The following is a 14,214-nucleotide window of genomic DNA, read 5'->3' as shown; positions in this document are numbered from 1 at the left end:
GACTGAAAATGTTTTAAAACTGATCACACTGGCCATGGCTACAGCATAGCCTGCCTACATGGGATCTCATTATTTTCCCAACCAGCTGTCATGAATCCTTTCTCTCCCTCTACCTCTTCCTAAATACAGAAATACAACTCATCATCTGTAAGCATATTTTGATCACCGTACTCCTTAGAAGCCAGCATTAAGACCAAATTGGCACATGTGTCATAGTATCATTCCTTTTAACTCCCTTTGCCTTTAAGCAAATGATCCATCATGAATTCCATTCTACCTGCCTCCAAGGATATCTGATTCTATGATAAACCTTTTTGCCCTTTCTCACCCACATAACATGCTTTGCATTCCCTTCCTACCTATTCCTTTCTATACTCCAAAACATAGTCTACCCCATTTCCAACACTCACATTATCACCAGAGCCTTTCTTGACTAAACCTTTCTATTTGCAGTAACACTGATGATTCTTTTAAAAATCAACCTCATTCCTATTTGAGATCCTTCTCTCTTTCAACTTCCTTCATTACTCTTTAAGTGAGTGCCTCTGAATAAATGCTGTTTGGGACATCTGTAGGAGTATTTGTTTGTCTTATCTTTTTTTCCATTGAGGGTAAGCATCAGCGTCTTCAGATAGGAATGGTGTGGTGAACAAATGAGGAAATTAAAATTTTTAGTCCCTTACATTGTTTTAGAATTTTGAAACTGAGTATGGGTTCCAGGGCAGAAAAGCTGTAAGGGCAAGGCAATTGGAGTTAAATAACTTGCCCAGGGTCACACAACTAGGAAGTGTCTGAGGCCAAATTTGAATCCAAGACTTCCCATCTACAAGCCTGGCACTCTATCCACTGAGCCACTGAGGTGCTCCCTGAAAAAGTATTTATTAAGTGCTTATGTTATACCAGTACACCCAAGTATTAAGGATACAAATACAAAAACAGACAATTCTTGCCTTGAAGTTTACGTTCTAATGGGGAAAGTAACACACAGAAGGGAGTGGTGTCCAGGCTAGGTACTTTGGTCCAGAAAATTACAAGGATGGTGAGACCCATGGAGGAGTAGATTGACAAACCTGCTATTTAGGGAATAGCAGAGTTGATTTGATCATGGTTCATGGTTCTATAAATGGAAATAGGGTTGGGGAAAACAGAGAAAAGGTACAGAGTGGAGCAATTGTAGAGACTTAGAGGACATGGTCAGAGTAAAGCATGGTGGTTGGGGCTTTTCTGAAATCATAATCTGGGAGAGGCAGTAATTCATCAAGACACTGAATGTGTGCCTAATAGACACTGAATAGAATGCCTAAAAAGGCATTCTATTCTGAACAAAAAATTTTTCACTGAAATGAATCTATGAGAGGAATCTGAGTATAGAGCAGCCATGGCCTGGGATCTCTGGGACTTTATACTCTGAAGTAGAGAAAACAGATAAGCATTTACAAAAAACAAAACATAAAAAACCATGTAAATCCAGACTCCAAATATACAACATAAACTTAGTGAGTCACAGTCACTCACACCAAAAGAATGTGCATATATAAGTACGGAGGTTAATGGAGTATAGTGGAAATCAATCAATAAGCATTTATTAAGTGCCTACTACGTGCCAAGCAGTATGCTGAGCATCAAGGATGCAAAAAAAGGCAAAAACAGTCCCTGCCCTCAAGGAGCTCACAATCTAATGAGAGAGACAACAAACAAATATATACAAATAAGCTAAACAAGAGAAATAGGAAATAATTAACAGAGGGAAGGGACTAGAATTGAGAGGTTTGGAAAGGCTTCCTATAGAAGATAGGATTTTAGTTGAGGTCTAAAGGAAGCCAGGGAAGTCTGTAGGTAGAGATGAAGAATGAGGGCATTCCAGATATGGAGGACAGACCGAAAAGATGTCCAAAGCCAAAAGATTATCTTGCTGATGGAAAAGCAAGAAGATTGTACTTCCCCCTAGAAAACTTGGGTTTGGCGCAGCTAAGTAGTCCAGTGGATTGAGAGCCAGATCTCAAGATGAGAAATCCTGGGTTCAAATCTAGCCTCAGATACTTCCTAGCTATGTGAGTCTGAGCAATTCACTTAACCCCAATTGCCTCCTTACCATTCTTCTGCCTTGGAATCAACACTAAGAAAGAAGGTAAGGGTTTAAAAAGAAAAAAGAAAACTTGGGTTCTTACCTTAGCTCTGTGTCATCTCTTTGGGCCTATTTCCTTGTCTATAAAATGGGCATAATGATACTTGCCCAAGGTACCTCAGCATCTACATGAAAGTACTTTGTAAACTATAAAATGCGTTATAAATGTTACTAATGGTAATAATAACCCTTCCCTGTCTTACAGTAATCACTCTCACAATTTTTAGTTTTCACCTTCCAACTTAACACTAGTTTATCTACTTCTGATCTGTACCCAGCCTATTCCAAGAAGAATTTGAGGCAGATTGATCAGTAGAGAGGGCAACTGTGGCATCACTGAGAGTCGGGAGACCAAGATGCCACAGCTCTGTTGCTTAATAGCTGTACTCCCTGAAGTCTCTGGGCCTCCTTTGTCTCCTCTCTGCTGGGGAGAGTAGAAGTCGACTCAGATGCTCTCTCAGGTTCCCTTCAAGTTCTAATACTTAGTGATTCTACACAGAACACCCTGTGCTCTCCAGCTCTCCAAAGGTTTCTTGAACATCCCCTTCTCATTTACTGGAGTCAGCTGTCTGAAATCAGCAACTGTATCTCATACATCTCCTGACTCATAAAGTGAGTTCTGGGTGCCATACACAGTAAGTGCTCAGGAACCATTTGTTCAAGAAGATACACAGTTACCCAGCTATAGAATCAAATCTGGTTAACCAGGGCAGCACTTTGTCTGGGTACGGTTGGGCTAGCATTTATATGGCATTGAAGGGTTTGCAAGTTTTCAAATGTCAGATGGCACATCATTTCACTGGATCCTGATGACAACCCTGAGAGATAGGTGCTATTATTCTCATTTTGCAAGTGAAGAAATTGAAGCTAAGAAAGCATAAGTGACTTACTAGGGTCATACAGTTAAAAAATGTCTATCTGTGGGGAGACTTGAATCTCAGGTCTTCCTGACTCCAGGTTGGGTGATCTTACCAACTATGTTATGCAGCAGCAGTTCATAGGATTTAGAAATAGAAGGGACCTTTGCAAATGTAGGCAGATGGGTGCCTAGGTGGGGAAAGCACCAAAAGACCTGAGCTCAAGTCTGACCTCAGACCTTACTAACTGAGCAAGCCACTTGAACCTGGACAAGTCACTTGTACCTGGGCAAGTCACTTAACCTGTTTGCCTCAGTTTCTCTATCTACAAAATGTGGATAATGATAGCATCTAGCTCTTGTAGTTATTGTGTCACCTAACCTCTGTATCCTCAAATCTGCAAAATGGGGACAATAACCACACCTACTTCCAGGGTTGTTGTGAGGATGAAATGAAATAATTGTAAAACACTTAGCACATGGTAATCACTATATAAATTTTTTTTTAAACCCTTACCCTCCCTCTTAGAAGCAACACTGGGCATTGGTTCTAAGGCAGAAGAGCTGTAAGGACTAGGCAATGGGAGTTAAGTGACTTGTCCAGGGTCATACAGCTAGGAAGTGTCTGAGCTAATATTTGAACCCAGGACCTCCCATCTCTGGACCTTACTCTCAATCCATTGAGCTACCCTGCTGCCCGATATATAAAGTTTACCCCCCCTCATTTTACAAATAGGGAGAGAGAGAGAGAAATAGAGGGAGAGACAGAGACAGAGAGGAAAGTGACTTGCCAAACGTCACAGAGCTGTCAACAGCTCTACTATTCTCGGATCATATGCTCGCCCACATAACCCATGCTTGTCCCCAAGGCAGAAGGTTAGGGTTGGGGGAAAGGGGAAAGAAGGGAGGGTGCCTCAACTCCTCCAGCCGAAATTGATCCCACATCAGAGGAAGGTGGCTTGGGGTTAGTGAAAAGGACGCTGCAGGTGGTTGGAGTCAGCCTAGGGACCTTGGTTCGAATTCGGTCTTTGATCCTCGCTACGGGGCTTTAGCCAAGTCCCTGAACCTCGCAGTGTCAGAGTCCCAGCCGGTAACATGGGGACACAATGTCTGCAACCATGCAAGCCATATGGGAGGGAACTGTGGCGGGAGGCTCACACTCCGGGGCCATCCCTTCAGGCCGTCCTGCCAGCCCTACCCCTTTAAGAGCTATCCCCACCCGCTTTAAAGGGGAGGGGCGCCGTCCTGGCCGGCCGCTCCTCCCCATCTCGTTGGCGAGCACTTCCCTGCCCGGTTCCGCTGCTGCCGCCGTCGCCGCCCCCCACCGCTGCCGGGCGTTTCCTGCACCTCCCTCTGGACACCCCGTTGGGAGGTGAGTTGGTCTCTCCCATTCACTAGCCCTCGAAGACCCCGGGCCTCCCTTCCTTGGGGCGGGCGGTGGCATCGCCCCGCGGAGCACGCGAGCTGCTGGGCGAGCCCATGTGACCCAGCCCTGGCAGGGGGAGTGGGAATGGGCCAGGCTCGGGTGGGAAACCAGGGCGGCGGGACACCTAGCCCTCTCCCCCCCTCCCTAGGCACTGTGTAAAGGTCTGACCCGGCCACCCCTTTTCCTTTACTCTCAGCCGCGGTCCTGCCTCCAGGCCCGAGCCACTTCCGGGGGGAGGGCCAGGGGGAGGCGGCCCCGGTCCAGGGGCGTGCCTGAACGATGGGGCGGCCCCCTCAGATGATTGTCATCTTCTGCACTCAGGTCTTACCTGGTTACCTGACTCTGCACCCCACCCAGAGCCCTGAGCCTCAGCATCATGGTGAGACTCCCTCTGCAACCCAAGCACCCACCCCTTCTCTCTCTTCAATGGACCGCTCCTCCTTGACCTTTCCTGTGACCTCTGACCTTCAAGTCAGCTACTCTCCCCGACCTCTGACCCCAACCCGTTGAGTCTCTGCTGAGCCTCAAGCTCCGAGGGCGGAAGCTGGACCCATTGGGTCCAGATCCAGCCTCTTTCCAGTCTCGGCCTCTTAGGAGGCGATCATGGACGGCACTGGGGAACCAGGAGGCTTCAGAATCAGCCCGGCACCATCGCCCCCCTTCATTTTTCCCCAGCACGGCCGCCTGAAGGTGAAGACCACAGAGGAACAGGCCGAGGCCAAACGGGTGGAGCGGGAGCAGAAGCTGAGGCTGTACCAGGAGGCCACCGAGGCTGTCTTCCAGAAGGTGGATCTCTGCTCCAGACCCTCCACATCCCTGGGGTGGGGGAGACACCAGAGATCGTCGGTTGGGGGGTTTGGGAAGATAGAATGACCCGGACAGGGTCACTAAACTGAGGTTTCCCCTTGGTTGCAGCGACAGGCAGGCCACCTGGATGAATCGGTCTTGGAGCTGACCAGCCAGATCCTGGGGGCAAACCCAGACTTTGCCACCCTGTGGAATTGCCGTAGGGAGGTGCTGATGAATCTGGAAACTCAGAAGTGTGTTCCTTTGTGGGAGCCCAAAGCTCCCCTTCCCCAGGGTTGCCCCTACCCCTGCCCCAGGACTGGGAAGAATAATAGGCCAAGATGGTGGGGTATAGCGAGTCATCCTTGCTACTAGGGAGGCTGAAGCTGGTGGCTCAATCCACTTGAGAATGGATACCCACCCATAATCTGGTACCAACATGGTACCAAGGCTGCCCAAGGAGGGGTGAACACACTTAAATGGACCAGACCTAAGCTTTCCTACAGGTGAAACTGGAATGTACTTCCAGCCTGGGTGTAAGATAGGGATATCCAGTTCAAAAAAATAAAAGGGATATTGATGTTGACATTGAGTTGTAGTACAGAGGAGAGCAGGGCTTGGGAGCAACAGGTAGTGTGGACAGCATGGCCTTAGAATGGGAGATTTAGAAGGAGATGGGATTTGCTGATTATGGCCTACTTGGCATAGGTCCCCTGAGGAGTTTGCAGCCCTAGTGGTAGCCGAACTAGGGTTTTTGGAGAGCTGCTTGCGGGTGAACCCCAAGTCCTATGGAACCTGGCATCATCGCTGCTGGCTACTTGGCCGCCTGCCTGAACCCAACTGGACCCGTGAACTGGAGTTATGTGCCAAGTTTCTGGAAGCTGATGAACGTAACTGTACGTTCCCCACACATCTGCCCAAAATCTTAGACTCCATCCCACCCTCATCCAAAAAAGAGGAAAGGATAAGAGTGGGAATAGGGCTCCTGAGCTGGTTAGTAAAGTGATAATTGAATAGTTTGCTGTGTGTGTGTGAGATTTATACCCATGTGTCTTAAGTAACACCACAGATGATAGTTCTCAGAGCTAGGAGTAGGGAGTGCCCACTCCCAGCCCCTGGATCTGAAATCCATTGCCATCCACAGTTCATTGCTGGGATTACCGGCGATTTGTGGCCCAGAAGGCAGCTGTGCCACCGACAGAGGAGCTAGCCTTTACTGACAGCCTCATTACTCGAAATTTCTCCAACTACTCCTCCTGGCACTACCGATCTTGCCTCCTGCCCAAGCTGCAGCCACTGCCAGATTCTCGGCCACCAGGACGCCTTCCTGAAGATCTTCTACTACATGGTGAGGAGAGAGTAATGGGTGATAGGGGAAGGGATATACAAAAATCATGGAAAGAAGGGAGGAGAAAAGAAGTCAGTCCCAAGATACAACCTCTAATCCATCTTTATCTGGTTCAGAAATTAAGAGAGGTTATCAAGGAAGGATGGGTAGAAACCTGTAGTCTAGGACTGGAGGAATTGTAGGATCAGCAGGGGACAGTAGAATTCTAAAGTCATTCTGTTGGCATATACAAATTATAAGAACAGCAAGGTATTGAGGTCTGATAGTATATAGAAATTTATTGTCTAACTTTATATTGAATGATCCAGAACCTAAATGTTGAATGGTGTGGTATAGATTATAAGGCCAGGTTAAGAGAGAGAGAGGTCATTGCCTCCAAACTCAGAGTCCAGTGAGCTAGATGAAAGGCCTGGTTCTAGGAGAGAAGTTGGGAAGTGGAGCTATCAGGTATGGTTAGGCCCCTGTATCTTAACTGCAGCTTCCTTTTCTTATGGCCTATACAGAACTGGAGCTGGTACAGAATGCCTTCTTCACAGATCCCAATGACCAGAGTGCCTGGTTCTATCACAGATGGCTCCTGGGTCGAGGTGAAGGGGTTGGGGCCTGCCTAGTGGTTTGAGGTGAGGGTGTTGGGGAGGTGGCAGAAAATGTTATAAATTATTTGAGGATCAAGAGAAGTGAATTGGAACTGGATGCCACTTCTTTACCTTACTTCCCTTTTACCCTTGCCCACAGCTGACCCTCATGATGCCATTCGCTGCCTCCATGTAAGCAGGAGTGAGGCTTGTTTGACTGCCTGCTTCTCTCGACCCATAATTGTGAGTTCTCAGTAAATGCATGAGAGTGAGAGAAGAGGAGATAGAAAAGAGTAAATGTGTGTGTGGCAGAGAAAGAGAGAGATTTGGAGTTTATGTATTGACTACCTTGTGTTTTCTCATACAGGTGGGCCCTGGCGTAGAGACTGTGATGCTCATGGGGGATGGCTCCCCTCTGCATGTAGAATGGAGGACACCAGATGGCAGAAAGAGACCCAACTATATCTGGGTATCCCCTTTGAGAGACAGACAGACAGACAGACAGACAGACAGACACACACACACACACACACACACTCCACCACCTCTGGACTGAAAAAACTGATAAATTCTATAGCTTTTCCTTAACCTAGTTCATTCTAGCTGTGTGACCTGCCAACTGACTCCCTTGATGACCAGATCTCTCAACATTCATTCTGTCTGATGTGGGGTGATGTCCAGAAGGAATGTGTACTTTTCAAAGGTGATTCAGATCTTCCTAATTCCACTCCCCCCCCCCCCCTTTCAGATAGTTCACCACCATTATCCCAAAATTTTGGAGTGTTTTCTAGCTGAAAATAATCTTTCCTTCTGCAGATTTTCCTAGAGTATTTTATTTGGCTCTCATTTGCCCCTATTACAGTCTACTTTGTTTCTGGACATGGCTTAACTCTGTTTCCATTGGATTGTAAGCTCCTTGAGGATAGAGACTGCTGTTTTCTATTTCATCTTTGTAGTTCTAACTTCGTCTTGCATATAGTGGGTTTGTAATAAAAATGTTAGCCCCATGTACCTAACTCCCACCAAATTCTTTTATTCCTCCAACTATTTCTAACAGACTCCTTTTTCTTGCTGTAATCTCCCAGGTCGAAATGAAACTTGGTGCCGAGACTCTGCCACAGATGAACAACTATTCAGGTGACAGGAAAGAGAAAGAAGGGTTGACTGGGGGGAAGGTGTTACTGGGGATCAGAGAGCTGGAGCTGAGGTCTAAAAACTTGGGGGAAAGCATTCTGTAGGATACTTGAGGCTCTGGGGTACAAGAGGGTGAGGAAAAGCAGATATGTGGTCTTTATCCCTCCACTACTCTGCCCACCTGTCAGAACGGAGCTATCAGTGGAGAAGTCAACTGTGTTACAGTCGGAGCTGGAGTCCTGTAAGGAGCTGCAGGACCTGGAACCAGACAACAAATGTGAGGTCCCTCTCTACCCCTAAGAGTCTGCCCCTTCAGGGAGCTCCCTCTCCTGGAGACCTTGCCTCTTCTGGTCGATGGATCTGGGGCAGTGGGAAGAGTTAGACCTGAGGAGGAGCTAGAGATAGGCTGTCTGGCCTGCTCTCTCCCCCACCACTACCATCCTCACTCTCAGGGTGCCTGTTGACTATCATCCTGCTGATGCGGGCACTGGATCCATTGGTGTACGAGAAGGACACTCTAAAGTATTTCAAGACCCTCAAGGTAAGTGAGAAAAATACAAGAGAAGGTCTGGGACCTAAGGGTTAGGGTTCATTTAGGTTCCTGAGGTACCACATAGAAGAGTGGGGAATGGGAGTAGTCCATTGACCCCCCCATCCCTCTTCTCCTCCTGCAAGGTAGTGGACCCAATGCGGGCTTCATACTTGGATGATCTTCGAAGCAAGTTCTTGATAGAGAACTACATCCTGAAGATGGAGTATGCTGAAGTTCGAGTGTTGGACCTGTCTAGAAAGGTACCTTTGCTCCATCCCCAATGGTCTCTTTCCTCCCCTTGCTCATGAATCTCCTTTGACTCAGCACCTGACCTTGCTCCTTGTCCTCCTGCTGGCCTAGTCCTCACTGATGCTCAGAAAACTCATCCACACTTTCAGAGCTGTTCTTTCCTTTTTTTTTTTAATTATGAAATTGACAATCATCAACAAATGTATATTAGTATACAAAGAACAAAATATAAAGTTAACAAACATTAAGCATCTGACATTGAGAGTTATATATGAAGCCATGAATCTGTCACTTTACTTTTAAAACATTTAATTTAGCAGGGGCAGTTAGGTAGCTCAGTGGATAGAAAGCCAGGCCCAGAAACAGGAGGTTCTGGCTTCAAATGTGGCCTCAGACATTTATTATTATTTTTTTTATAAACCCTTACCTTGCATCTTGGAATCAATACTGTGTATTGGTTCCAAGGCAGAAGAGTGGTAAGGGCTAGGCAATGGGGGCCAAGTGACTTGCCCAGGGTCACACAGCTGGGAAGTGTCTGAGGCCAGATTTGAACCTAGGACCTCCTGTCTCTAGGCCTGACTCTCAATCCACTGAGCTACCCAGCTGCCCCCTCAGACACTTATTAGTGTGACCCTAGGCAAGTCACTTAACTCCTATTGCCTAGCCCTTACCGCTCTTCTGCCTTGGAACCAATACTTAGTATGAATTCTGAGACAAAAGGTAAAGGTTTTAAAAAAAAAGTTTAACTTAACAAGGGAATAACAAAATGATTCTGTTTTTATGTTCCCTAATTAACTTTTCTTCTGGTTTATTCTTAAATATTTTATAGATTTTTTTCCTTTCTTGTATTTCTATCAGTTTCCACTAAATCACTCTCCCTTTGTAAACACATTATGATAGTTAAACAAAGCAACATATTAATCATGTGTGAAATGTATGTCTTACTTTGGGCCTCTCCTCTAGCACTTCTTTGCCCAAAGAAGAGAGGAAGCCATGCTTCATCCTCAAGCATCCAAAGTCGTGATTGTTCACTGGTTATCAAAGTTGTGAAGTCTATCACAGTTGTTTTCTCTTGTGTTATAAATAATTTTTCTAGTTCTCCACAATTCATTCTGCAAAAATTCATATAAGTCTTCTCAAGTTTCTCTGAATTCTTCATTTTGGTATTAGGATATAATAATATGCCATTTTTTGCAAAATGCAATTTTTTCAGCCAGTTCTTGGCTCCAACAAAAATTACTGTTTTAAATATTTTTGTACAAAACCTCAGTTGAATCCCCAAATTATTTTGTGATCGCATACATATAAGATATTTTATGATTAGCATTTGAGCTCCCTAAGGATAGGGGCTTTTTATTTTTTCTTTATATCCCCAAAGCTTAGCATGGTTCCTAGCATAAAGTAAGTGCTTAGTGTTTGAAGGTTAATCAATCTCTAATTGTGAATCTATAACTAACTACTGATGGGACATTTTTATTTATGGAAAGATGATAAGTTTAATTTTTTTTAAAAATCCTTACCTTCCTTCTTAGAATCAACACTGTGTATTGGTTCCAAGGCAGAAGAGTGGTGATTGCTAGGCAATGGAGGTTAAGTGACTTGCCTAGGATCACACAGCTAGGAAGTATCTGAGGCCACATTTGAATCCAGGACCTCTCACCTCTAGGCTTGACACTCAATCCACTGAGCCACTTAGCTGCCCCTTTCTCTGTTTCTTTTAGTAGTTGTTGTTCTTGCTTACCCAATTTTGCCTAGCCTTTACCTCCTTCTGCCTTGGAACAGATACCTAATATCATTTCCAAGGCAGAAGGTTAGGGATTCTTTTAATGTAAGTAGGAAGTGTTTAACAGAATACATAAAAATTCAGTATAACAGATAATGTTAATTTGTAGTAATGGAACTAGAGAATCCTGTCTGTTTGAGTTTGGCCCCAGTGCTCCACATCATTGTTGGATTAAACTTCAGAAAATGCCATTTTCATCACATCACTCTTCTACTCAGAAACTTTTTGATGTTGTTCAAACCTGTGATTTCACAGGTATTGCATTCAACAAGTATTTATTAAGTAGTTACTGTGTGCTCCCAGGCACTGTACTAGACCCTGGGGATACAAGTACAATGAATGAAACAATTCTTGTTTTTAAGGAGCTTCCATTCTAATGGGGAGACAACAGGAATATACAGGTATATATGGAATAAATATAAAGAAAATGAATACAAAGTAGGTCCATTGAAAGTAGTTTGAGAAGAGGTAGGACAGCAGGAAATGCTTCATGGGAAGTCAGAAAGTAGTGTTTGAGCTGCATCTTGAAAGAAGAGAGGGATTCTATTAGGAGACGTGAGGAACTACTAATATGGAGACACAGAGACAGGAGAGAGAGAGGCCTGAGTGAATCAGGAACAGAGATGAGGCCTGGATTGCAGAGTCTGGGGAGGTGGAGAGTGTCCAGAGAGTTTGAAAAGAGAGATCTGACCTGGTTGTGAAAGACTCAAAAAGCATAAGAGGGAAGTGGGTAATATTTGTTATCTTAGAGATTCTAAGAGCCACTAGAGTTTGAGTGGTGATTCGGTCAGATCTGCATTTCAGGAAAATCTCTGGCACCTCTGGAGGATGTACTAGAGCTGGGAGAGACTTGAGGCAGGTGCAGGTTGCTTAGGGGCCATTGCAGTAAGCTATGTGGAAAGTGGTGAGAGCCTAAAACCAGGGTGGTAAGATGTGAGCAGAGAGAAGTGATGGGGTTCAAAAAGCATGAAGGATGAGATGGCACGCTCTACAGCTGAATGGCTGTATGAGTGCTTTTGACAGAAATAGGCATAATGTAGGGAAGAATTGGGAGGTTTCATGGAAATGTCAACTTCTGGGCTTGCTAGGGTCCAAATGTAGAAGAATGAATAGGAACTGAGGCCAGGCGAGCAACTTCACAGAAGTTCCCATTTATTATACATTAGAGAAAGATTTTTATAAAGAGTAGAGCGCTAAGCATTACATCATATTTAGGAGGCATTTCTTTCCCACAGAATATTGTTTATGTAAAAGCATTACCCAAAACATTTTTTAAGGCTTCTCTGTAAACCCAAGCAATTCAAGAGGCCAGAGTTCATTCCCAGGTATCCCACCTGCTATTTGTGTAAACAGCTTTGCTGTGGCCTTCAGCAGAACACAGAAGCATCTCTGAACATTATTTATGGCTTCTTTCTCCCTGAGTCAGACCCCACCATTCATGGCTCTTTTCTCCCTTGCATCTCTTTGACCATTTCAGAGTGGTGGAACATAGGGACTTTTTTTGGATGTCATGAGTTTGAGATGTCTCTGGGAAATCCAATTTGAACTGCCCAATGGGCCGTCAGTGAAGTCTCTTTCTGCCATCTCCCTCATAGGTTCCCCATTACTTATAAGAAAGTGCATGCTGCCTTTCTTGGCATCCAAGATCTTCCCCTGGGTTCACCTTTCCAGCTTCTTCTGCAGCTGCTTCCCAACATGAGCCCTTTGTTCCAGCCAGCCCAGTCTTAGCATTCCCCAAATATGTCAGGCTTTTCACAGCCACTATGCCTCCCCCCACCCTACCCCTCCAACCAATCCAGCTCACACCCTCATGCCTCTGAATTTCTCTAGCACTGATTACTTATATTGCCACTGCCCCATATGGTTGTTTGTTATATGCTCTGGCCTCTGGCAGCCTCCCTGTCACTCATAGTCTCTGGCACGGTCCTTTGTATCTAGTAGGAGCTCAGTAAGATTTAAAGGAACACCCCCAGTTAAGGGTTCCCCTTCTTGGAGGACCCTCTTCCTGGCTATCACTTCCCACCTGTTCTCTAGCCTCACTTCTCTCCTTAGGATTTGACTGTGCTCTGCCACCTGGAGCAGCTGCTGTTGATCACCCATCTTAATGTCTCCCACAATTTGCTCAGAAGTTTGCCTCCCGCCCTGGCTATGCTGCGCTGCCTTGAGGTAAGGGGTTCTCTGCTCATTCCATTGCCCCTTTCTCCTTTGCTCCTTCTGAGGAATCTTCTCTCTTCCTTTGGCTTCCCAAGCTGCAGACCCCAGTATAGGGCCATTCCTGACCTTCCAATTACAACTTTTCTTGCTTTCTGGTCAGCAAGAGCTGCCCAGCTATGACCCACATCAGTGCCAGAATGAGGCTGTGTTTGCTTTATAGCCACTTACTCTCTTTTCAGGTCTTACAAGCAGATGGAAATGCCATCGAGTCTGTGGAGGGTGTTCTTAATCTGCCCAGACTACAGGAGCTCTCCCTGTGTGAAAACCGTATCCTAACACTGTGGTACTTGGGCCAGGAAGTGGAGGAGGAGTAGGCACATAGAAGGGACCCAGAGTGGGCAAAACAGTGTCTTGTGATTTCTTACAAGAGTGTTCTTCCCAAAGGACAAAGCAGGAGTTAAAATGGGTGATCTCTAGAGGATTATGCATATATGGTTCTACTCTTACCTATCCATCATTTTCTCCCAGGTCTTATCGGATAGTATTTTTTCATGTAAAAGTAGTTGTGTTAAGCCTATTTACCCTAAGGGAGACAGATAAGGGGCTCCAGGAGCTGTTGTCACATTTCCTCCTTTGTCTCTGAAGTCTGTGCTACCCAACTGCGTGTTTGGCCACCTTCCTGAGCCTGGGAATGATGCTGCCATTTTCCTTGACTTTCTTGCTTTAGGCCTCCAGCATACCTCAGCCCTTCAGACTCTGGCCTCCTGCCCAAAGCTGTCCCTCCTCAACCTGGAGAACAACCCCATCTGCCAGCAAGAGACTGCCCTGGAGGAGCTGAGGACCATGCTGCCAGATGTAGATAGAATCCTGACCTAGGGGACTCCCCCAAACATACACTGGATACCCTTCCCTACCCTTTAATTTATTTGGGCTGAATAAAGGACAGAAAAGTCTCTGATGCCTAACTGCTTCCACCATCACTGCCACCCTCAAGCTTCTGAGGGAATCAAAAAAGAGGGGAAGAATTGGCCTGGAGGAATAAATATTAATTGGGCCAGAGGAGAACTGAAAGAATACAGAAAAAAGGGCGATAACTTGTGTCTTGCTCTCCCTTTAAAACCAGTCTCCCTGTATCTGTGTCTGGCTTAATTTTATCCCCATTTCTTGGTCCCTCTCCCATCTCTCACTTGACTCTTCTTTGCCTACTGCTAGAGGCAGTGTGGATCAGGAGATAGTGCACTGGACT

The 14,214-nt window shown here is 45.6% G+C and overlaps 1 protein-coding gene across 2 annotated transcripts; it reads left to right on the top strand.

Moving 5' to 3' along the window:
* Window positions 1-4,060: 4,060 nt before the first annotated feature.
* Window positions 4,061-13,921, top strand: RABGGTA (Rab geranylgeranyltransferase subunit alpha). 2 transcript variants are annotated; one of them, XM_056810123.1, is made up of 17 exons: window positions 4,061-4,353; window positions 4,729-4,786; window positions 5,083-5,193; window positions 5,323-5,447; window positions 5,902-6,089; window positions 6,338-6,541; window positions 7,045-7,128; window positions 7,277-7,359; window positions 7,484-7,585; window positions 7,720-7,819; window positions 8,202-8,253; window positions 8,439-8,527; window positions 8,703-8,791; window positions 8,926-9,042; window positions 12,867-12,980; window positions 13,208-13,295; window positions 13,696-13,921. In XM_056810123.1, the coding sequence occupies exons 2-17, from the start codon at window positions 4,784-4,786 to the stop codon at window positions 13,842-13,844; spliced, it is 1,698 nt and encodes a 565-aa protein (XP_056666101.1). In that variant the 5' UTR covers window positions 4,061-4,353; window positions 4,729-4,783; the 3' UTR covers window positions 13,845-13,921. The 2 variants fall into 2 exon arrangements, with proteins under 2 accessions (XP_056666101.1, XP_056666100.1); XM_056810122.1 differs by having other exon boundaries at window positions 4,204-4,353; window positions 4,729-5,193.
* Window positions 13,922-14,214: the final 293 nt, after the last annotated feature.

The sequence above is a fragment of the Monodelphis domestica genome, chromosome 1 (genome assembly GCF_027887165.1).
Source record: "Monodelphis domestica isolate mMonDom1 chromosome 1, mMonDom1.pri, whole genome shotgun sequence".
NCBI lineage: Eukaryota > Metazoa > Chordata > Mammalia > Didelphimorphia > Didelphidae > Monodelphis > Monodelphis domestica.
The sequence above is the reverse complement of the archived record's forward strand: the minus strand, read 5'-3'. Positions and strand labels throughout refer to the sequence as shown.